The following is a 24,605-nucleotide window of genomic DNA, read 5'->3' on the forward strand; positions in this document are numbered from 1 at the left end:
AAGGGACGTTTTTGAATTTTTTTCAGTTTCATAGCTCTTTTGTGTTCCAAACTTGCCAGGCTCTCTTGCTGCATGCAGTGCTGGAGCCCCTCCTTATCCACAGTACCTGCCACAACTGGACTAGGAGCCTCTGTTCTACAAGGCTGGTAAGTGGATGGAGCACCTAGCTCTTGGGAATCCTGTAGGAAATAAAATACTGGTGATAACTGGGAATTATTTGTGTCAGTCTTGTCTTTTCCTCCTTCTGGCTGCTGCTGTTTCACTTCCCCTGCTGTCCCTTCCAGCATAGCCTCTGGGGTGTCTGGAACCACGGAGTCCTGTGTGTCTCTGGGTTCTGCTTCCTGCTGGATCTGGGACTGCGTCTGGGTCTGCTGCATGCGTTCCCTGTTCAGGAAAACCTCACGAAGGGGATTATCTCTGCAGTTCTTTAGTTTTTGCAGCTGCCTTTGTTTTGCTGTAAGCCGCTTCTGGAGTGCTTCAACTCCCTTAACATACTTGTCTCGTGGGCCAGTGGAAGCCAGGTTACACATAGTTTTTGCTAGCTTCAGCCGCTTCCTCAGTACCTCTATTTCACCTTCTACTCGATTCATTTTCTTCACTGATCTAATTACCTCTTCAGGAGTCATATGCTGGGCCTCTTTCTTCTGCCAGGCCCTAGGCCTGGATTCCTTCTCCTCCTCTTCTTCCTCACTAACGTCCTCTTCAGACTCTCCGCTATTCTCTTCCACCACCTCTCCTCTGATACTGGATGCAGAGAACCCTGCTCTGGAACCCGGGCCCTGCCTTCTTGCCCCCTGTTCTTCACCCAGCTTAGGAATGTTATGGCCAGGACTTACAGTCAGGGTGAGCTGGCTCCTCAGCAAGCGCTGCTGGGCTCTGGTCCTTCCTCCGTCCACAGGCCTGGGCTCTCCTGGTTCTCCTGGTTGCATGCTTGGGGCTCGGGTGGAGGAAGCCTCCCCTTCATAGTATTTCTCAGCTCCAAGTGTGCTAGGCCTTTCAGCCTGGGGCCCTCCTGCAGGGGGGCCCCCTCCCCTCTGCATTGTTCAGCAGCCACAGGGTACAGCAGCTCTCCTTTCAGCACCTCTTCACCACAGGTCTGTACTCTGTGTGTGTGTGTGTGTGTGTGTGTGTGTGTGAGTGTGTGAGGGTGCGGTGTGTGTGCAGGTTGTTGATGTGTGTCTTTTTTTGTTTTGTTTTGCTTTTTGCTTGGGGGTTGGGGGATGTGCTGTGCTGTCCTTGGTCGCTGTTTGCTGCTGGCTGGGACGCGGGTAATCCTTCCAGCTGGGCCGCAGCTTGTCCTGTTCGCCCACGTCCCAGATGGTGATGGGCACGTTGTTTTCTGGCTCCTCTGACTCCATGTCAAGCGATCCCAAATATAGTCTGTGCTATAGGCCCTCTGGCACTCTTCAGTACTGGCATTAGGCATTTAAAAATTTCTCCCCCCCCCCCCCCCGGTCTATTTTTGCACATACCCACAGCAGGAATATTCTTCTCTCATTCCAGCGGTGGTTCTGTGCTCTTCGTGCTGCACAGATAATGAGCCATTCTGCTGGGGAATGCTCCTCCCTTATTGTCACGTAGTTTCATCTGATTGGTCCATCTTACGTTGCCTAGTGTTGCCTGAGAACGGTGTTGTGATGGTCCTTTGTGTTTCAGAATGTTGAGGGTGTTTTTTCTGATTGGTCCGTCATGCGAGGGCGGGGCAGAGAGACATGGTCAGTGTTGTAGCTTCACCACCATGAATCCATGAACCCTTCAGGGAGTGACTGAGTGACTTCAGAACGTTGTGTTCAGAACGTTGAGGGTGAGTTTTATTATAGTAGATTTTATTTTAGGGTGGGAGGGGGTTAGTGACCACTGGGGGAGTAGGGGGAGGTCATCCCTGATTTCCTCCGGTGGTCATCTGGTCAGTTCGGGCACCTTTTCGAGGCTTGGTCGTAAAAAAAAAGGGACCAAGTAAAGTCGACCAAATGCTCGTGAGGGACACCCTTCTTTTTTCCATTATCATCCAAGGTTGCCCATCTCTTAACCACGCCCCCGTCTTGCCTTCGGAACACTGCCGACACCCCCCCGTGAACTTTGGTCGTCTCCGCGATGGAAAGCAGTTGAGGACGCAAAAAATCAGCCTTCGATTATGCCAATTTGGGCGACCTCGGGAGAAGGATGCCCATCTCCCGATTTGTGTTGGAAGATGGGCGTCCTTCCCTTTCAAAAATAAGCTAGGTAGTCTCCCTCTGATGCTTCATAACTTTCTAGAAAATACTGTATTAGTCCAATGAAAATGTATCATCTATAGCTTATTGACTTGTATATTTTCATGGAAGCCTTGTTTACTATAGAAAATTGTTTTACAATTTGTGAATTGTATACTTTATCAATTGTTATTTAACTGCAGGTTTTATAAAGTGCTCTGAAACTATTCTCTCTTTTTTATTCACTTCCAATGATCACAATCATTAGATTCACAATGATCCACAATGCAAGTCTTCTCCTTATTCCTGTAAACGGTCTGTCAGCCTGTTTTTCACTGGGGATGGAGAAATAAAATTGGAAAGCCATGGTGTTACTTACAAAGGCCTCAAGTAAGTAGTTCTATTTTCTCTCTACATGAGCATGTTTTAAGGCATTTTATGTGGGAGCAAATTTTTTGTTGGCATACCCCTGCAAATGCAGCATAAAATACTTGGGGAATAAATATATGTTTTATGAACCAGATCAGCTTAAAGTATTTATAGAAAGTAAAAAACTGTCTAGATAATGTGTGTAAAGGAATTAAGGAAAAAAGGAAGATTACGCTGGGCTTTTGGACCAGGCCATATACCCCGATTTAGAATGCTTAATTTGATCTTCTCATCTTCTTTATCCACCCCCTAGCTCAATTTGTATGTGGTCTAAGAAAGCAATTTTCTTTTTCTTTAATACATATAATTTTCTTGGTGTTTAAAAGAGACTAAATACCAATAACTGGAAATGTTTCAACTTAAATGTAATCTCTGTAAATTCTGCTGTATTTCCATTTATGAGTATGTCTTGTAAATTTGAAAATTAATAAAGAAATTAAATTCTAAGGCATTTTATGTTAATGAATGGTTACTGATGCTAGATAGAATGTAATGTATTGAGGGGTCCTTTTACTAAGGTGCGCCGAAAAGTAGTCTGCGATGGTGTAGATGTGTGTATTGGACTTGCAGGACAGGGTAGGAACTGGAAGCTGCAAGCAGCCACTAAAACAGGGAACAAATACTGACAAACACGAGACAGAACTGCAAGCTGCCAGGCAGCCACTGAACAAGAAACACAGACAAACAGAAACTAACACAAAAGACAAACAAGGAACAAGTCTTGGAAACAAACAAACCCTAAGCTAAACTACACACAGACTAACTAGCATCAGACAAGGAACTAGAATAAAAACCAAGCTAGGCAGAAGTGCAACAAGCACCAACATACCAGGGCCTTAGGCGATGCAAAGGCAAAGCAGAGAGTTTCCAAATGGCTAATAAGCCCAGCAACAGCTGAGATTCAGCTGCAGCAATCACCAGGCAGCTACGGGTGCTGTGCAGGCCCAAACAAGACAAGCAAGTCTGGCAGGCTGGAAGATCCGGACTGGACTGGGCTGAAGTCTGGAACGGGAAACAGCACACAGACAATCCAGTGCAGCCACCAGGCCTAGCCACAGGGGGCAAGATGACTGAGAGCCTGAAACCAGGGCATGACCGTGACAACATGTCCATTTTGGGCCTGAGACCTTACTGCCACCCCTTGACTTAGAGGCAAGGTCTCACGTGTTAACCGGGCGGTAATCATCGCACAAACGATGCTGATTAGCGTCGCATGCTGGAAATTTTCTGGTGCGCCTACTGGATGTGCGTATAAAATGAAATTACCGCTCAGGCCACGTGGTAGCCGGGTGATAGTTCCAAATTGATGCACGTTGGGCACGCATATGCGGCTTAGTAAAAGGTCCCCTGAATGTATTGTACTGTTTTGGGATTTTACCAGGTGTTTGTGACCTGGATTGGCCACTGTTGGAAACAAGATGCTGGTCTTGATGGACCTTCGGTCTGTCCCAGTATGGCAATACTTATGTACTTATGTTTCTTATGTTTCTCTGAGCATTATAGATATACCTTCATATCACAGAGATATGCACAGCATTATATACGCTTCTGAATAACACTCATAATTTAAACGTCAGCTGCACTACATAACCCATGATGGGTTTTGTACAACAGCTTGCTTGTCTTGTTTGGGCATGCACAACACCCGTACATATGTGGCTGTAGCCCAGATTATTTTCCAAGACACCTGGCTGGTTAATTAGGAGAACTGTCTTCAGATCATGCATTTAGAGTAATGCAAGACTGCCGCAAAAGGTCATGGCAGTCATTTTGCTGGAGGACCTGTGATGGGCAGGAGCAAGTGGGCATTGCTCCTGACCTGATGACTCTGGACCACCATGGAGTTAAAAGGTAGGCCCAGAGGGCATAATGGTTGGGGGTGGGGTCCAGGTTATGTCCTGTTTGTGGGTAAGGGGACTGGGAAGAAGGGGGATTGGAACTTCTAGTGTGGAGGGGGGGGGGGGAAGAGGGTGAAGAAAGGGGGATCAGCTTTCAGTCACAACCTGGTAGTTATATGGGTGCTGGATGATATTCAGTGCTGGCCCCTGCATAGCTATCTGGGCAAAGCTAGGACTGCCATTTATGCAATCCTATATGGCCGGTTAGCTATGTGGGCATTGACACTGATATTACTGGCACCTGCATAATTAAGTACATAAGTACATATATAAGTACATAAGTATTGCCACATTGGGACAGAGCAAAGGTCCATAAAGCCCAGCATCCTGTTTCCAACAGTGGCCAATCCAGGTCACAAATACCTGGCAAGATCTCAAAAAAGTTCAATACATTTTATGCTGCTTATGCTGCAGTGGATTTTCCCAAGTCAATTTAATAATGGTCTATGGACTTTTCTTTAGGAAGCTGTCCAGACCTTTTTAAACCCTGCTGTCTCCTCTCTGATTATGCCCCAGTAATGCCCCTCTCCTGCCTTGTATTGGATTGAATTATTTTTATTCTGCTTTTAACTGATTAATGCAAAGTAGATTACAATCTCAAGAAAACTTCCACGTGGAAGGAATTAACAACAAGATCATCAGCTAATTTAAAAATAAATATGATTTAAGGACCTTACAAAAAGACAGATATGGTGTCATTAAACATATTATTCCATATCTTAGCACTCTGAAAAAGAAATTAATGTTCCTAAAATGATTTCAAGGTCATATTTTTCATAGTGGGAAAGTCAAACATTATAGTCTTTTCCTGCTTCTTAAATGATTTCTATTGACAGTAGAAAGTAACCCTGTCACAGATTCTGAATTTAAAACGTAGCAGCTCAGACCAGTCTATTTTAAAATATATTTGGGATTCTAGTTTAAGCCAATGTATTAGTCTATTTAAAAGAAGAGTAGCTTCATGAAATTTTTAGATGGCTGGATAGTGCCGATATCCATTGGCATTGCCTGGTTATGTTCTGCTGAATATTGGTGGCTGGCTGGCTGAGCACAATTTAAGTGAGCATGAGCCTCTCCTGCCTGCTGAAATCACTTTGAATATTGGGCCCTCAGTTTTTTTTTAAATATCAGGACCCCATTCCCCTTGCCATTCCCTTTACAGGCTGTGGGGGAGTAAGAGGTGAGGGAGCAGTGCCGGATCCGTGGGGAGGGAATAGGGGGAGAGAGATGCTGAATCTATAGGGGAGGGGGTGCCAGAAGCTTTGAAATGAGGCCGGTGGGGCACCATCAAAGCAACTTGGCTTTGGGCGCTACTATCCCTTTCCTTCAGCCAGCCCTGGACTGTTAACTGAGATGGGCCTTTATTGCAAGTTAATCTTGAAGTAAAGAAGACCTTAGGAATATATAATAGTATGGTATTGTCATTTGTGAGCAGATCTTGAAGTGCCATGTAGCCACCAAATAGGGCTTTGGTGCATCACTTACTCCTCCTGGGAAAGAATTCTTTTCTTCAATAAAGGCTACATATTACTTCCTTTTTAGCTATCCTTTTTAGCTACAGTGGAACTCAAATGAATTCACAGCTCAACAAAATTTTCACCTTTTCAGAGCTGGCAGTTTCGCACATTTCCAGCAGCAACAAGATGCAGTGTCTGACTGCCTTGCGCCAGTATTCTGGATGCACAAGTCTAAGACTGTCCTATATATATATATTGTAAAGTGGATCCTCTTCCCTCAGCGATTGCAGCTCTCCACACCTGAAGAACACCTTCCAGTACTGCTCCTTTCTCCCTCCGAACAATGAAGGTTTTTATTGCCTAGGAGGGGCTTCTTCCCTCAGTTGTGACACCAAAACACAAAACAAAGCACGGTTATCATTCACCTTAGTTTCCCAGTCCAGGCTTCCACAGCTGCTTCCTCTCCCTCCCTCTGTCAGGTTCTCAGGTTCAGAGCCCGCGGGGCCGGGCTCTGGAGCAAACGTGAGCCCTTGGGCTGCTGACGAGGAGCGACAGCAGCAGGCAAAACCCACCAACCAACACTGGGTAAGCACACCGGCAGGGACTGCAGGCACTGCCCAGCGAACCGGAACACATGGACTGGAATCCCCCGGACTGGAGGACACAGGACTGGAACACACACCGGACCGGAACACACTGGACTGGAGCACACCAGACTGGAACACCCTGGACTGGTCCCCCGGACTGGAGGACACAGGACTGGAACACGGGACTGGAGCACACTGGACTGGTCCAACAGCTTCACCTGTACTTAGCTACTAAGCCCCCCAAGAGTTGAGCTCCTGGGTTCGAGTAGCCGACAGGACTTACTGGATTCCGGATGACATAGGGACTAGGACTGGAAACAGAAGTGCTCCTAACCCTAAACTGATCTACGTGCTCCCAAGCCCTAAACCAGCAGGAGTGTTCCTAACAGTAAACTGACAAAAGGACTTCCTAAGCCCTATACTAAACAGGGGCTCCTAATCCCTGCTCAAGAAAGGGACTTCCTAAGCCCTAGACTAACAGAGCAGGGAACTAAACACAAAGCTAACACAGGTGCTACTAAGCACCAAGCTACAAGCAGAGCTTTACACTAATAAGCTAAACACAGAACTAACCAGCTACCTAAGCACTGCTCTAGCAAGCTAGATACAACTAACAAGGTGCTTCCTAAGCACTACTCTGGCAAGCAACCAGAAGAGCTCCTAGCACTAAAAGGGAAGACAGGGGAGCCACAAGGAAAAAGAAGGGAAGCTAACACATAAGCCAAAAGTGATTCTAAATCACCAAACACCAACAGCAAAGACTGCAATGCTACCAATAGCAGAAACACCAGAAGTACTTCTAACAGCAAACTCTGCAGTGTTCCTAACAACACCAAACCCAGGAGTACTTCTAATAGCAACAGAGCTTCCAAAGCCCTACACATAGCAATGCTTCCAAAACCAAGAGGGAAAAGCAGGGGAACCAAAGGGAAAAGCAGGAAAGCTAAACACATAGACACCAGTGCATACTGCACTAACACTAACCTGGACCTTAGCAAAAGCAAGCAGGGACCCTAGACACAATGTCAGAAGTGCACACTGCACCACCCTACCTAAAGCAAACACAACTGTTGCAAAGGCCCTGAAGGAAAGAACCCACTTCCTTATCAAGGCCCTCCCTGATGATGTCACACTCCCTAGACCTAGGCAAAAGCACACTGACCCAGAGAGGCCCAACCCATACCAATGCAAAACCGTGAAACACTTGAAGCCAGTACACCCAAAGAGAGTTAGAGCAACTCAGACTACCCACACAGGTGCAGTATAGTGAAACAATTAGAGCCCTGCTGCTGGAAGCTGCCAGCACAGAGAGACAGAGCCAGCTCAGAAAGGACAGAGAAAGAAACAGAAGCCAGCTAAGAAGCTGACTCCCAGGAAAGAAGTAAGTTTGAGAGGGGTTCAGACCCCAATCATAACACCCTCCTGGGGAAGAGTGGCAGCAAATAATAAAAAAAAATACCCTGTTCAGTGTAGCGGGGTTTGCCAAAACACAGTTCACTTTTAGCCAAGCTTTACCCCCCCTGCTCAGTTTAGCCAGGCTTTCAATATACAGTTCAGTTTAGCCAGGCTTTTAAAACACAGTTCAGGTGTAGCCAAGCTTTCCAAAACACAGCTCAATTTAGCCAGGCTTCCAAAACACAGTTCAATTTTAGCCAAGCTTCAAAAACATAGCTCAGTCCAGCTAGGCTTTCAAAAAAACGCAGTTCAGTTCTAGCCAAGCTTTCAAAACACAGCTCAATTTAGCCAGGCTTCCAAAACACAGTTCAGTTCTAGCCAAGCTTTCCAAAACACAGCTCAATTTAGCCAGGCTTTCAAAAACACAGTTCAGTTCTAGCCAAGCTTTCAAAAACACAGCTCAGTTTAGCCAGGCTTTCAAAACACAGTTCAGTTCTAGCCAAGCTTTCCAAAACACAGCTCAATTTAGCCAGGCTTTCAAAACACAGTTCAGTAATGGCTTTGCGCGGGCTCAAAGCCTAGGGTCCCACCCTCTTGGTCAGTCATACTCCTACCTGACCTCCTCCCGCATGACCCGGCTTGGCCCCGCTACTTCCTTGGCTTTCGCTGAGCCAGAGCTGAAAAGTCCATCGGCTCTTCCAGGGTGTTCTCCGGTTCAGTCAACTCCATAGGGCAAGGCTCACTCTCCCCCTCTCTCTCCTCAGGAGCCCAATCCATATTCTCCTCGCCCCACCCTTCTCCCAGCTGCTCACCCTTTCTTTCATTAAAGCTCTTTGGTGGCTCTTCTTTCTCCACCCACCTGTTCCACCACCTCTTCCACCAGGTTGGAGAATCAGCCTTATTCCTTCCCCTGCGGCCCTCCTCTGGAGACTCCTGGGAATGCACATAGTTTCTTTTATCCCCGGTCTCCCTTGGGGCATGCTGGGAGTTGTAGTTCTTTATTTCTAGTTTTTTCCTGGGGAATGCCTGCCTATAACGGGGGTATTCTGGCCTATCCCAGGGTTCCTTTGGGGCCTGTCCTACATACTCTTTACAATATATATATATATATATATATATATATATATATATATATATATATATATATATATATATATATTTGTGTGTGTGGAGTTCCACTTCATTAACTTTTATAATGTATTTATAATGTATTTTATAATGTATTTTATTGTGAACTACTTTGTTCTTTTTGCTAGAAAAAGCAGTATAGCAAGCTCTCCAAATAAGCATAAACAAAGAGCCTAGTGGTTAGTGCAGTGAACTGTGATCCTGGGGAACTGGGTTCAATTCCCACTACAGCTCCTTGTGACTTGGGGCAAATCACTTAACCCTCTATTGCCCGAGGTACTAATAAGTACCTGTATATACTATCCACCTTATAATCGAAAGAGAAAAACGCCTAGATTTCGACCCAAATCGGGAGATAGACATTTATCTCACAAAAACGAATAAAGCGGTATAATCGAAAGCCGATTTTGGACGTTTTCAACTGCACTCCGTCGAGGATGCGGACAAAGTTGATGGGGGTGTGGCGAAGGTGGAACTGGGGCGTGGTTATCGGCCGAGGAGAGATGTACGCGTTAGGGCGATAATCGAAAAAATAAAGGCGTTTTTAGCGAACATTTAGGCCACTTTTGTTGGACCCTTTTTTCACACGAACAGGTCCCAAAAAAGTGCTCTAAATGACCAGATGACCATCGGAGGGAATCGGGGATGACCTCCCCTGACTCCCCCAGTGGTCACTAACCCCCTCCCACCACAAAAAAATGGTGTTTCACAACTTTTTATTTTCACCATCAAATGTCATATCCACCTCCCTGGCAGCAGTATGCAGGTCCCTGAAGCAGTTGTTAGGGGGTGCAGTGGACTTCAGACAGGTGGACCTAGGCCCATCCCCCCCTACCTGTTACAATTGTGCTGCTTAATGCTTATTAGTCGTCCAATCCTCCCAAACCCACTGTACCCACATGTAGGTGCCCCCCTTCACCCCTTAGGGCTATAATAATGGTGTAGACTTGTGGGCAGTGGGTTTGAGGGGGATTTGGGGGGCTCAACACACAAGGGAAGGGTGCTATTCACCTGGGAGCTCTTTTACCTTTTTTTTGTTATTGTAAAAGTGCCCCCTAGGGTGCCCGGTTGGTGTCCTGGCATGTGAGGGGGACCAGTGCACTATGAATCCTGGCCCCTCCCACGAACAAATGCCTTGGATTTATTCGTTTTTTAGCTGGGCGTTTTCATTTTCCATTATCGCTGAAAAACAAAAACGCCCAGCTCACAAATTGTTGAATAAAACATGGACGTCTATTTTTTGTGAAAATACAGTTCGGTCCGCCCCTTCACGGACCCGTTCTCGGAGATAAACGCCCATGGAGATAGACGTTTTCGTTCAATTATGCCCCTCCATGTGAACCACTTTGAATGTAGTTGCAAAAACCATAGAAAGGGGGTTTATCAACTCCCTTTCCCTTAATTATAATAATTAAATAGAAAGAAAATATGAAAATTCTGTGTAATTGTATCCATTTTTTCCATTATAGAATACAGCTTCCATGCACTATAGGAAATGTACATCTACAAAGAATAGCTGGGTACATCCTTGCTGTGCACCAGTATGCATTCATGTTAGCGTGGGATGGTATTTCTGCTGCCTACATTAAGATGGCTCCAGACTATCTGCGGAAAACACAGGGACTGTGTGGAAACAATAATGCCATTCTGCATGATGAACTTGTAACCAGCTATGGTGGGTAACTTCAAAATGAGTTTTTATAACTGCAGTACTTTACACCATGCCTCTGTTTTTATTATCCACGCCTGAATAGCAGTGTTAGAAAATCTGTCACAAGTCAATCCAAAAGATAAGTGCAGGAGTATGGACCTAAAATGCCTCTTATAAAATCAGTAAATAACAAGAAAAACTCCATTCTTAGTCAATTACATCAAACTCACTTTAACATGCAATTATAATCTTTAAAAAATATGAACATCTTTATAACTGTCACAATAAAATTTAAAATTTGAAAGGAGAGTGATGGCTCACTGAAGCATTTTTTTTAACCATAACATCGATCTCTGATCAACATTGTGATGGGTGTTAAATAGTGTCCAACAACTTAAACTGTCCAAAAAAAAGTATCCCCAAGAAAAGTTCAACTTTACACTTTGAAATACTGAAAAACATACTAATAAAATATAACCAATCACTTATGCTACTGGACAACATAGGAGAACTCTTTTTAAGTTGAACCTGAAAGAATGAAACAAATGTGTCATCAACGTGATGATTTCAGTGTCAACAATGTGATGATGTCATAATTGGAAATAACTTTATAAATATCAAACAAGGAACAGAGGAGCAAGGAAAGCTGAACAATCAGATAACAGTGTTCCATTCCACATTATCATTTATACCAAAGGGGCCAACTGCCCCTAATTGAAAAATCCAAAATTGTTCATGATATGTCAGCCTTTGGATTCTGTCAATAAAATCAGCACAACAATGACAAATCTAAAACTCCACCACAGTATGAAAAATATCCAGTTTCCATTAAAATATAAAACCCTGACACTAAGGGGCCCTTTTTCAAAGGCGCAGTAGGTTCTATGTGCATGCAGCTTATGCCAAAATGAGATTACCACCAGGCTAGCATGCACCCCTGGCAGCAATTTTGGATTTGACATGTTCCCATAATGCCTGGATAAATTATTTTTTTTATTTTCTACTGCACATGGCATTTCCGGCATTAATTGGCAGACCGCACCGACTTGTCACCGCACATGTAGCGCATGAGCCCTTACTGCTAGATCAATGGGTGGCATTAAGGGCTCAGGCTACAAATAGGCATGTGCTAGTTTCAATTTTACCGCAGGCCCTTTTCCCAGTCCATTGAAAAAAAGCCCCTTTTTTCCAGATATGGTAAAAACTGGCCCAGCGCACACCCAAAAGACGCGCTCGCACTACTGCAGGCCACTTTTTACTGCAGTTTAGTAAAAGGACCCCTAAATAGTATTACTATAATAGATCATCAGAAGAGAGAAGGAACCAAAGTGATCTCATTTCAAGATAAAAGTTCCTTATTATCTCTCAATATTCACAGTTGCGACTTACATGGTTATTTTATAAAATTTGCACATATGTGTATACTTTATACTTTAACATTTAAATGCTATTTCTTCCAAATTTGTGCTAGTATTTTATAAAGACACTTAGGGGGTCTTTTACTAAAGTTTAGTACAAGTTATCTGCCGCAGGATCCATTTTATTCCTATGGGCCTGTTGCAGATAACTTGTGCTGATCTTTAGTAAAAGACCCCTTTAAGTAGTTAGGGCCTTATTCTATAAAGGTTATGCTTCTAAATTTATGCTTCTAAAATGTATGCTTCTAATTTATGATCACAATTTACTCTCCTAAATTTATGCTCCTAAATCATGAGCATAATCTATTTGGAGCATAGAGTATGCTCATAATTTATGAGCATAAATTGAGGAGCATAACCTTTAAAGAATAGGGCCCTTAATGTGTGAATTAACATGTGTTAATTGCTTCTGCACAAGCAAGTCAACTGTTACCTCAGTGGCCTGATAGTTAGTGTGCTACTCTGCATGTTAACTGAATGTTATGTTAGGGAGTGGGAATTAGGAAGGTCATGGGTGGAAAATGGGAGTGGGCTGCTTGCAGCTAGCTTAGGTTCACTTAGCATCTCCTCTTCTTAATAAAAGACCCCCTATGTAACTTTGTAAGTCTAAGTGCTTTGAAAATACACCTCTATCCTGCTTATAATCGAAAGAGAAAAACGCCTATATTGCGACCCAAATCGGAAGATGGGCGTCTTTCTCCCGTGGACGCCCAAATCGGTATAATCGAAAGCCGATTTTAGGCGTTTCCAACTGCAATCCGTCGCGGAAACGGATAAAGTTGACGGGGGGGTGTCGGAGGCTTGGTGAAGGCGGAACTGGGGCGTGATTATCGGCCGAGGAGAGATGGGCGTCTTTAGCTGATAATCGAAAAAAAGGCGTTTTTACCGCGATTTTGGGTCACTTTTTTTGGACCCTTTTTTTTCACGAACAAGTCCCAAAAAAGTGCCCCAACTGCCCAGATGACCACTGGAGGGAATCTGGGATGACCTCCCCGGACTCCCCCAGTGGTCACTAACCCCCTCACACCAAAAAAAAACCACTTTAAAAACTTTTTTTCCAGCCTGTATGCCAGCCTTAAATGCCGGACCCACCTCCATGACAGTAGAATGTGTTCTATCCTGTGACAGCCTTTCCCTGGTTCTGATGTGGCTCTCGGGTGAGTGTGACAACTTTTCTGTTATGTGGGTGTAGGTTATTGGGCTCCGTGATTCCACTAGCTTGTGGCAAATGCTCACAATGTTGGTAGTTGGTAGACTCTACTTACATGGTGCTTTTCCCCCTGCTTACTGGGTCAGAGTGTGCCCTGTTTTGTTTCCGGTAGTCTATGAGGTAGTGGCCATTTTTGTAAGCCAGTTTTAGATCCCTTTCACGTGTTAGCCACGTTACAGAACTTAGGCCCAGATGCATCAACCAAACGTAAAAAAAGCAAAATCGTAAAAGCCATTACCGAATTAAAAAAAACAAACAATGCTCCAAAAAAGTTGCACAAGTTCGGTGCGGTATTGTAAAGAACCATGCATCAATCCCCGTCGGTAATCGGCTCCTAAAGCATGCGCAGAGCAGCCAAGCGTTATGCTGGCTGCTCTGCGCATGTCAGAAACGTAAAAAAAAAAAAGAAAACAACACAAACACGTGGGTCCCCGCTTTCTCCTGCATGCAGTGGTGTGCTGGAGCAGGCTCTCACAGGCTCGCAAGAGCCGGTTGTTAAGTTTTTAAGAATTTTGGGAGCCGGTTGTTAAAGTAGGGCCCTCCATGGCTAATTTAACAACTGGATCCCAAAATTTGGGCTTGGGCCCCCTGCTGAATTATCTTTTACTTTGCTGGTGGGGATGCTGAGCCCTGCCAGCCAAGTAAATAGACTACTGCTGCTCCACGGTCCTTGTTTCCAGCTCTGGGCAGCAGGCTGGGACTTCTGGAGCATGTGAGAGAAGTTCCAGCATGCTGCTCAGAGCAAGACGTTGGGAGTGGTGGCAGTCCATTTATTGGCTGCCAGCAAAGGTATGCTTAGCGTGCCCGCACGAAGAGAGGGAGGAGAGAGAGGCAAGTGTTGCCCCCACCCCCCAGCTACCCCTGGCCCTTCCAACTGCAGAGCTGGCTACGTCCGGAGAAAGAGCCTGTTGTTAAAAATTTACCAGCACACCCCTGCCTGCATGTCTCCACAAACATTAAAAAAGGATCGGGAGGGGGCAAAGGCGCTCATCAGCAGCGTCCTGTATGGACGGCCTTGCCTTGCCCCCCCCCCGAGGTCCCCGCTGCTCCCCGCTGCTCCGTTTGTGAAATAAAAGCTGTTGAAAATCAAACTTTTGCAGTTGCTGGGCCCCCCTCCCTTCCTGTCTCTCTCTTCTTCTGTCGGCAATGCTCCGCCTCCCACCATCCTCCACCTCCATGCCCCGCCCCCCCCTGAGTTCGTCGCCACCGCTCCCCCCTCCGCCATAATGGCCAGTGCAGCGCCTCTCACCTGTGTGTGAAGGCGCTGCACGGGATGGATCAGCTGTTCCTCGATCGTTTCTGTCTCCTCGACGTCTCTCTCCTTCTTCCTGTGCCCGCCCTCCTCTGACGTCTAGATAACTGACGTCAACTGGTGTGCCAATGTTATATAGCAGCAACAAGTCCTAGAGCCCTCGTGTATGCAGGTCCCTGGAGCACTTTTAGTGGGTACCGCAGTGCACTTCAGCCAGGTGGAACCAGGCCCATCCCCCCTACCTGTAACACTTGTGCTGGTAAATGGGAGGTCTCTAAAACCCACTGTACCCACATGTAGGTGCCCCCTTCACCCCTAAGAGCTATGGTAGTGTTGTACATTTGTGGATAGTGGGTTTTGGGGGAGGGGGGTTGGGTGCTCAGCACCCGTGGTAAGGGAGCTATGCATGTGGGAGCTTTTTCTGAAGTCCACCGCACTGACCTCTAGGGTGCCCAGTTGGTGTCCTGGCATATCAGGGGGGCCAGTGTACTACGAATCCTGGCCCCTCCCATGACTTGGATTAGGATGTTTTTGAGCTGGGCGTTTTTAGTTTCTATTATCGCTAAAAAAAACAAACGCCCAGCTGAAAAACGTCCATTTTTTCGAAAATGAGGTCTGTCCCGCCTCTTCACGTACCCGTTTTTGGACATAGATGCCTATGGAGATAGGCGTTCGCGTTCAATTATGCCCCTCCACGTGTCTTTATAAAATAGAATAAAAATGAGCCCAGTTATCCTTGGTGTCCTGTCATAACATTGCCTTTATAATGTGCATTAATACTACACTTCCCTAGGCTGAAAAAAATAACATTCAGTAAAAGTTATTGTTCAAGCCTCCCAAGACCTCTCACTGTAAGATCTTAGTATCTTGATGAATAACCTCAGCACATCAATACACCCTGAAGTCTCTTTATATTTCTGAAATATCCTTTAATGAATAACAAACAGTTTACTCACAAATCAGAAGAGGTGCTACTTAGCACAGAGCCTTCGTGTTCTGAAAGCTGCCTCAGTAGATGGAATCAGACCTGAGAAAGAGGGCAGTTCTACTACTTAAGTAGAAAAGTAGTTACACAGGCAGAGCAGCTCACAGATGGGAGATTGAAAATGCTATATCTCATTGGCAAGATATGTATGAGAGTATTTATGAGAATATTTATGAGGTAAAAACCGCGTTCTCTCCAGTGGGTCTATGAAGACAAGTGCTGACAGAAGAATAAGATGGAGACAGCCATCACGTCAGTCAGAGAGAGCACCTGGACAGGAGACGGGGCAGGGGGGGCTCCCTCAAGCCCACAGAACAAGAGGCCAAAAGGACCAATGAGAACAGATCCAAGATAGGCTGAGCAAAAAGGCCTAGGCAACAGCACACTAATAATAACAGTTTTCTAAACAAGTGTGTCTGCACTACCTGTGAACTTCATTTCACATAATGCCTTGCTTATTTAACATTACAGTGACTATATTAAACATTAAACACATTACAGGAATCTATCCCAACCGGGCAAGACTGTCAAAGGACAGAACAATTATTACAGATGTAATTTCTGGAATGAGTTCTGGTTCCTCTGCCTGTTTGTTCTTTGACCCGCTAAGTCTTAGTAGAACTCATCCTTTTCAACCCAAGGTACACCTACATTTTCAAAAGGGTTGTGTGGCATACCATACCCCACAGAGCAAATAACATGGAGATAGAAGAGAATTCACATGACCAAAAGAAGAGCTAGGAAAGCCCTAAAGCTCCCCAGAGGAATGAAAGACTCTTAGGAAGGGGGAGAGGAGGAGATGTTGTATGCAGTGCAGGTGTTGCACAGACCAGGACCTAGTTACTGTTCTCCGCATGCTGCCTGTTAATTCCCACACTCCAGAACTTGTGCTGTATCTAGGAGAGAGACATGTGTAACAAACTGGTGAGCATATAGGACTCAATTTTGTAAATGGTACCCAAATTTGGGTGGCAAAAAAAGCATGTTAAGCACTATTCTATAAACAGCGCTCAAAGTTGGGTGCCCTTTATAGAATAGCACTTAGTGCCAGGATCCATGCCCAATTATGGGTGCAAGGATTTACACCATTTGAACCCTGGTATAAATCTCTGTGCCTAAATTAGGCATGGATCCCCTGAATTTTATAACACTGTGTGCAATTTGTAGAAACACCAACAAACTGACCATGACCAAGCCTCCTTTTCAGATGCATGCAAAAAAAAATTACACGCACATCTTTATAGAATAGCAACTATAAAGATGCACATGTAAAATGCAATTGTTGCCAATTAATGCCAATAATTGATTGTTAGCATTCAATTATTGGTGCTAATTGGCTCATTAAGCAATTAGATTGCCTGCATAATTTGGGGGATAATGTAACTTGGTTATCCATAGATTCTTGGCTACCATATGGATACTAAACAGGCTGATAATTCATCTACTGACCCTATACTATCCAGATATTGAAGAGGTGGAGGGAGAGCGGAGCCCCAAAATTGTTCAGCTAGACCATCATTTTTGAGAGAGCCTGAGCCCACAGTGGCAGGGGAGTGGGAAGAAAATTTTTCTCTGCCCCTTGTTCTCAGCACTCCCACTCCCTCACAACCCCCAGTACTTTTGGCTACTGGTATGGAGGAGTGGCCTAATGGTTAGTGCAGAGAGCTTTGCTCCTGACAACCTGGGTTTAATTCCCACTGCAGCCTTGTGACCTTGGGTAAGTCACCTAACCCTCCATTGCCTCAGGTACAAAAACTTAGATTGTGAGCCCTCTAGGGGCAGAGAAAGTACCTGTATATAATATGTACAGCACTGCTTATGTCTAGTAGTGCTATAGAAATGATTAGTACTAGAACTGGTGCTGGGGCAGATTCTATTCAATATATTTGTGAGTGATATTGCCGAAGGCTTACAAGGTAAAGTTTGCCTTTTTGCGGATGACACCAAGATTTGCAACAGAGTGGACACCCCGGAGGGATTGGAAAGCATGAAAAAAAATCTGTGGAAGCTAGAAAAATGGTCTAACGTTTGGCAATTAAAATTCAATGCGAAGAAATGCAAAGTGATGCACTTAGGGAGTAGAAATCCACGGGAGAGGTATGTGTTAGGCGGTGAGAGTCTGATAGGTACAGACGGGGAGAGGGATCTTGGGGTGATAGTATCTGAGGACCTGAAGGCGACGAAACAGTGTGACAAGGCGGTGGCCATAGCTAGAAGATTGCTAGGCTGTATAGAGAGAGGTGTGACCAGCAGAAGAAAAGAGGTTTTAATACCCCTGTATAAGACGTTGGTGAGGCCCCACCTGGAGTATTGTGTTCAGTTTTGGAGGCCGTATCTTGCGAAGGATGTTAAAAAAATGGAAGCAGTGCAAAGAAAAGCTACGAGAATGGTATGGGATTTGCGTTGCAAGACGTATGAGGAGAGACTTGTTGACCTGAACATGTATACCCTGGAGGAAAGGAGAAACAGGGGTGATATGATACAGATGTTCAAATATTTAAAAAGTATTAATTCGCAAACGAACCTTTTCAGGAGAGGGGAAGGCGGTAGAACTAGAGGACATGAAATGAGATTGAAGGGGGGCAGACTCAAGAAAAATGTCAGGAAGTATTTTTTCACGGAGAGAGTGGTGGATGCTTGGAATGCCCTACCGCGGGAGGTGGTGGAGAGGAAAACGGTAACGGAATTCAAACATGCATGGGATAAACATAAAGGAATCCTCCTCAGAAGGAAGGGATCCACAGAAGCTTAGCTGGTGGTGGGAGGCAGGGCTGGTGGTTGGGAGATGGGGATAGTGCTGGGCAGACTTATACGGTCTGTGCCAGAGCCGGTGGTGGGAGGCGGGGCTGGTGGTTGGGAGACGGGGATAGTGCTGGGCAGACTTATACGGTCTGTGCCCTGAAAAAGACAGTACAAATCAAGATAAGGTATACACAAAAAATGGCATATGTGAGTTTATCTTGTTGAGAAGACTGGGTGGACCGTGCAGGTCTTTTTCTGCTGTCATCTGCTATGTTAGTAGTAGTAGGGATCCCCAAGCCCTGCCAGCTGCAGCAGCAGATGCCAGTGTCACAATATGAAGGAGCTGGAACCCAAGTTAGGGGGCCCAGGTCCCCAAGGCTCATTCGTGGCTATACCACTGAGCTATAACGTTAGTTCAGGCATTTTGAATAGCCATAATAGGGGTTCTATCATGGGTTTAGCTCACTCAAGGGCCCTTTTACTAAGCCGCGTAAGCATCTACGCATGCCCAACGCACTCCAAAATGGAGTTACCGCACAGCTATCACATGGCTCTTGCGGTAATTTCATTTTTGTTGCAGGTCTGATACGCATGTCAGAAAAATAATTTTTATTTTCGGATGTGCGTATTGGATGTATGCCAAGTGGCATTTGACGCACATAGGTTATTACTGCCTGGTTACCGCATGAGACTTTACTGCTAGGTCAATGGCTGGCGGTAAGGTCTCAGACCCAAAATGGACGCGTGGCAATTTTCATTTTGCTGCACGTCCATTTTCGGCAAAAAATTTAAAAAGGCATTTTTTGTAGGTGTGCTGAAAAATAGTTCTGCACACGCCCAAAACACGCGTCTACACTACCACAGGCCATTTTTTAGCGCACCTTAGTAAAAGGACCCCTTAAACAGCATTCGCTAATCTACAAGCTGCTTCAAGCTGTACAAGTGTTGTCTGCTGCTGCTGGTTTTCCTACCGGTTGGGGCTGATACATTGATATCTTGTTTCAGTCACGACTGAAGGATATTTTTGCACCACTCTTTACTTGCAGAAATGCTGGTGGAGGACTCCTAGGCAGGCTGAAGCTGTTTCATTGGAACACTGACTAGTTGTCATATTAAACATCTAAAATGAAAATTTGTATGTGAAATGAGCACCTTGTGGTTAATGCAGGGGTCATTACCACATATGGCTGATAATGCTATGCAGTTAGCTACACTTTCCAAGATGTAGCGACGTGCATTCCACCTTAGCAACCATTCTGTTAACATGTAATAGAAACTTTTACCCTGCGTTAATAACATGGTTGCCTTCCCCTAAGTGTCAAGCATCTCCCTAGGAGTTACTGTGGAGGTTTTGTTTCTACTGCAAGTTAACTTTGGCAGTTATCCCAAGTTAACTATAATAATGTGGTATAGTGAAAAGGCCCCAAAGTGACCTTGACAATGTCAGTGAGAAAAGTAGGCTTTGAATCCTGGTTTTGCTGCCTTTTAGGCCATTGCTTTAACCCACTTGTTCTCAAACCAGTCCTCAGGACATACATAGACAGTCAGGTTTTCAGGATAACCACACAATGAATATGTATGAGATAAATTTGCAGGCACTATCTCCATTGTATGTAAATGTATCTCATGCATATTCATTGTGGATATCCTAAAAACTGACTGGCTGAGTGTGTTGAAGACAGGGTTCAGAATCCTTGATCTAACCACTAGGCCATTCTTTCTCTCCATTTGGCTCTTACCCTATGTTAAATATACAAAATAATATTCATTTCATGCATTCTACTTTCTAGGAACTTTGACAGAAAACATTTCAGAATTTGTAAAGAGCTGGAAGGAGAACTCGCCAAGGGAAGCTACCAGTTGGGATGAATCTTTTAAGTATGAACCACCATGTATTGCACAGAGCCAGCTGTCATTGCAGGTTTGGTGCCACTGTTCTACCAAATAAATTGATTTCGTAATTACAATCAAACCAGTACTTTATGGGTACGGTGGTTTATTGAAATTTTGTTCTATTATCCATAAATTTTATGTTCCCATCCCATTTATGTGACACACTTCAGCAGCTTTACCTCCCAAGCAACAGAAGGGAAACCTAGATTTTATCACCAGGATAGGTGTAAAAGTGTATCTGAAATATATGAGAAAATGCATTGTTCTCTCATTTTCGCCTTCTATCAAAAAGTAATAGGTGAATGTGAGAGAACAATACTGTGCTTCAGTGAAGGATGTGGGTTATTCAAAAATTCCTTCTGTTTGCAGATAAATGCATAATTGCATTCTTCTATGATCATTCCAAGAGCTATATTTTCTGATTTTATGGTGTCAACATGATCACATAAACTTGCATGTAAAATATAGATATATAGATGTATGTGAATCCAGTACCCTTTGTCAGTTTTGCTTTGAAGGGGAGAGGGGGATAAAACACTGGAAGATTAAGAGGGAGACCACCTATAATCCTTCCAGTTGAGTGCTGCACAAACCAAGCAATTTCTGAAACCTAGAAATCCTTGGTAGCAGGTGTAAACCCCAACTTCAGTCTCTTTATCCATAGTCATGCATTCCCCTTCTGTAATGGGGTATACACATTTATTTAATAGTTTTATTTTTATTTATTTTATTTTATACAGAACTTATAGCCCGCAAATACCAATATAGTTCAATGTGGGTTATAAAATAAAGAATGAATACAACGTTCAGATAATACAATTCAATACAAACAATACCATGCTTTAAATAAAACAAAATAGCTTATACAGACAACTCAATTAAAAGAACCTACTACATATTTCTTAAAGAAAAAGTCTTAAGCAACCTCCGAAAAACATTAAAATTGCTACTTGTCCTTCCATCTTGTGTCCAGAAAACGGCCCCTTACCATACACACATTTTTAGTTTTAGACTTGTATATCTCAGCTTTCTAAAATCGAGGTTTAGATGTGTATGCAATAAATATATCTAAATGCCAGTTTGTGCAACTCTAAAACATGATTAGTGTTTAACTATATTAAATCTGATCTTTGTAATAATAATTCAAATATCAGTGTTTTCATACAGCAGTGGCCTTACCTTTTACTATATTAAATCTGACCTTTGAAATAATAATTCATATAGCAGTGTCTTCATATAACAGTGAGACTAAGGACTAGATTCAGTAAATGGTGCTCAAATTTGGTGCCCCCCAAAAAATCAGCTCTGAACAATATCTAGGATCAGTACCCTTTATAGAGTAGCTCGTAGTACCAGGATCTATGCTCAACTTTGAGCGCAAGGAGTTATAGCAGCTGAAACCAGGTATAAATCTTGGTACACAAGTTGATCTGCACTATTGTATAACACTGTGTGCATTTTAAGAGAACACCCCTGACCTGCCAATGCCCCTCCTATAGCTACGTTCCCTTTGCAGATCTGCCCAGAAACACTTAGGTGCTATTCTGTAAATGGGTATGTAAGTGTATTTTCACATGGTTATACATACTGTTTCTGCACCTTGCAGCCGTTAGAATGCTTTTCTGCACTGAAAATTTGGCACAGAAGTAACACCTAACATTTAATGCCATATATAGAATATCTATGAAGATCTAGCATAAATGCCCAAACTACTACTGAAGGTCAACAAGATAATGAACTACACAGTAAATTAAACCATGAAATTGATCACATTTTTTAGTGTCCTCATTCACCAGCATATTACAAAAAGGTAGCTTAGAGAAGTACTCTATCTTGCAATTTCTTCAAGAGTTCTGTCCAACTGACTACAATAGTAGACTACTAATATCCGAAGCTAAATGTGAAGAATTAGACATGTTTTATATCTCTAGAAATAGAATTATTTTATGACATAGATTAGCTCACTGTTCACCAATTGTTCTTAAGATGACATTTAAAATGATAACATTTAAAATCTAGATATTATCTTTGTCTTTAGAGAACTTACTATCTATGTAATGTGCTACGATGGCCTCCGTTTGAACAATGCAATGAACATGTGAGCCCTTTTCCTTTTATGGCTAGCTGTGCAAATGATCTCTGCATGTAAGTAAATGTTTATGATGACAAGGAAACTTAATGACAAAAAATATTTGGTTCTGTAAAAGATGAATTCTCTTCTAAACAGAAATTTACCAATAGCTACAGTGGGATTTAAGCCTGCAATCTATGGTTCAATGCTGGCTGCTCTAACCATTAGGCTACTCTTCCACAAGGATAGTTTTATAATTTTGATGTTCCTTTGCTGTCACACAGTTGTCCATGTCCCTTGATTTGCCCGATTCATAGTTTGGATGTTTCAGTTTGTAAACATAGCCAGCACTTGGATTTCCATTTCTCATATATTTTAGAGCAGGCTGTTCCTGTTCTATTAAATAAAAGTATACATACTCAAATTTCCAACCACACACAAATACATCCCCTCAATCAGCCCCCCACTATCAGTCATAAACTCTTCATCCACTTACTCATTCTTTCAGATCCCCACCACTCTTAATCCCTCCCAACCAATCACTTACAGATACTCCAATCAAGTAGTCCAACAGCAAAAGATGCTTTGTGCAATGCTTAGAGCATACACTTTTCAACTTGTTACTTTTTTTTCAGTTTGTTTGTTGTCTATGTTGGGACCTGTTTACTAGGGACGAGCATGTCATTAACAAATGAAAATGAGCAGTAGGAAAAAAAACATGTCATTTTGTGTTCTTTTGTTTTCTGATAATAGTGTGCACTCTTTGCACTGAAAATGTGCCTGGGACAGGGGGCATTTTATTTCAGAAAGCGTGTGCACTCTTGATGGCAATTGTCCTAGAACAATAACAATAACAAGAATAACCCCCTCCCTTCAAAAAAAAATCAAATAACATAAACATTCCTATAAACAACATAGACAATGACACAACACAAACATTTTCTGGCTGCCCATCCCAACTGTTTACTAAGCTGCAGTAAGCAAGTAATGTGAGTGGTAACATGCAGTAACCATTAACACAGACTTTTGCTAGTGGGTTACCCCATGCTAAAACCAGCAAGTGAGCTGAAACGGAGGAAAGCGGAGTAGAAAATGCAGTAAATGGTGAAACTGCATTACGTTCTCTTTTTTTGTGCACTTGCCCTCCCCCCCCCCCCCCCCCCCACTTCTTTGAAGCTGTTTTGGCATGGATGTGGGGAGCAGAGATTGTAGTGCATGATGGGTGGATAGGTCCTTTGGTGAAGATATTTTGGATGGAACTGCGACAGGAACTGGCAGATATATTAGAGCGATTCAGCTGTCTGCATAGTGGTGCTTGCCTGGCAGAAGGGCAGAGTAGGGGCTGTAGAGTTCTGAGCACAGAGTGATAACTTAATGTGTACATATAGAACAGGTCATGATAGTAATAAAGTAACATAGTAAATGATGGCATATAAAGATCTGCACTGTCCATCCAGTTATCCCAACAAGGATGCCAGAGCCACACAATAATATTGCAAACTGACAGCCTTTTACTTGCTATCAGCCTCAAAGTGTCTTCTCCTTCCTCTCTGATATACGCTTATAGGATATGACATGAATATGATATACAATACATATACTGGTTCTTGATCCATCCTTGCTTTTGTTGGGTCACAGACCATAAAATTCTACCTAGCACTGGACTTACTTTCCAACTGCTTGAGTTGCCATTGAAGCCCACTCCAGCCCATCTAGACCTGTCTTTCCATAACTGGGACATAATCGAATGGAAACACCTATCTCCATGGGCGTTTATCTCCGAGAACGGGTATGTGAAGGGGCGGGCCGAACCGTATTTTCGAAAAAAATGGACGTTTTTGAGCTGGGCGTTTGTTTTTTTTAGCGATAATGGAAACTTAAAACGCCCAGCTCAAAAACGTCCTAATCCGAGCCATTTGGTCATGGGAGGGGCCAGGATTCGTAGTACACTGGCCCCCCTGATATGCCAGGACACCAACTGGGCACCCTAGAGGTCAGTGTGGTGGACTTCAGACAACGCTCCCACATGCATAGTTCCCTTACTATGGGTGCTGAGCACCCAACCCCCCTCCCCCAAAACCCACTACCCACAAATGTACAACACTACCATAGCTCTTAGGGGTGAAGGGGGCACCTACATGTGGTTACAGTGGGTTTTGGAGGCCTCCCATTTACCAGCACAAGTGTTACATGTGGGGGGGCTGATGGGCCTGGGTCCACCTGGCTGAAGTGCACTGCGGTACCCACTAAAAGTGCTCCAGGGACCTGCATACACGCAGGCCTCTAGGACTGGTTGC

The 24,605-nt window shown here is 43.9% G+C and overlaps 1 protein-coding gene across 1 annotated transcript in view; it reads left to right on the plus strand.

Annotated features, from left to right (window-relative positions):
- The window catches only part of OTOG (otogelin), a 706,015-nt gene that overhangs the window by 140,314 nt on the left and 541,096 nt on the right, over positions 1 to 24,605 (plus strand). The window contains 4 exon segments of the mRNA XM_030202446.1: positions 2,461 to 2,582; positions 10,556 to 10,761; positions 20,135 to 20,265; positions 22,276 to 22,382. Coding sequence (XP_030058306.1) covers positions 2,461 to 2,582; positions 10,556 to 10,761; positions 20,135 to 20,265; positions 22,276 to 22,382 — 566 coding nt within the window.

Source organism: Microcaecilia unicolor, chromosome 4, assembly GCF_901765095.1.
Source record: "Microcaecilia unicolor chromosome 4, aMicUni1.1, whole genome shotgun sequence".
Lineage (NCBI taxonomy): Eukaryota > Metazoa > Chordata > Amphibia > Gymnophiona > Siphonopidae > Microcaecilia > Microcaecilia unicolor.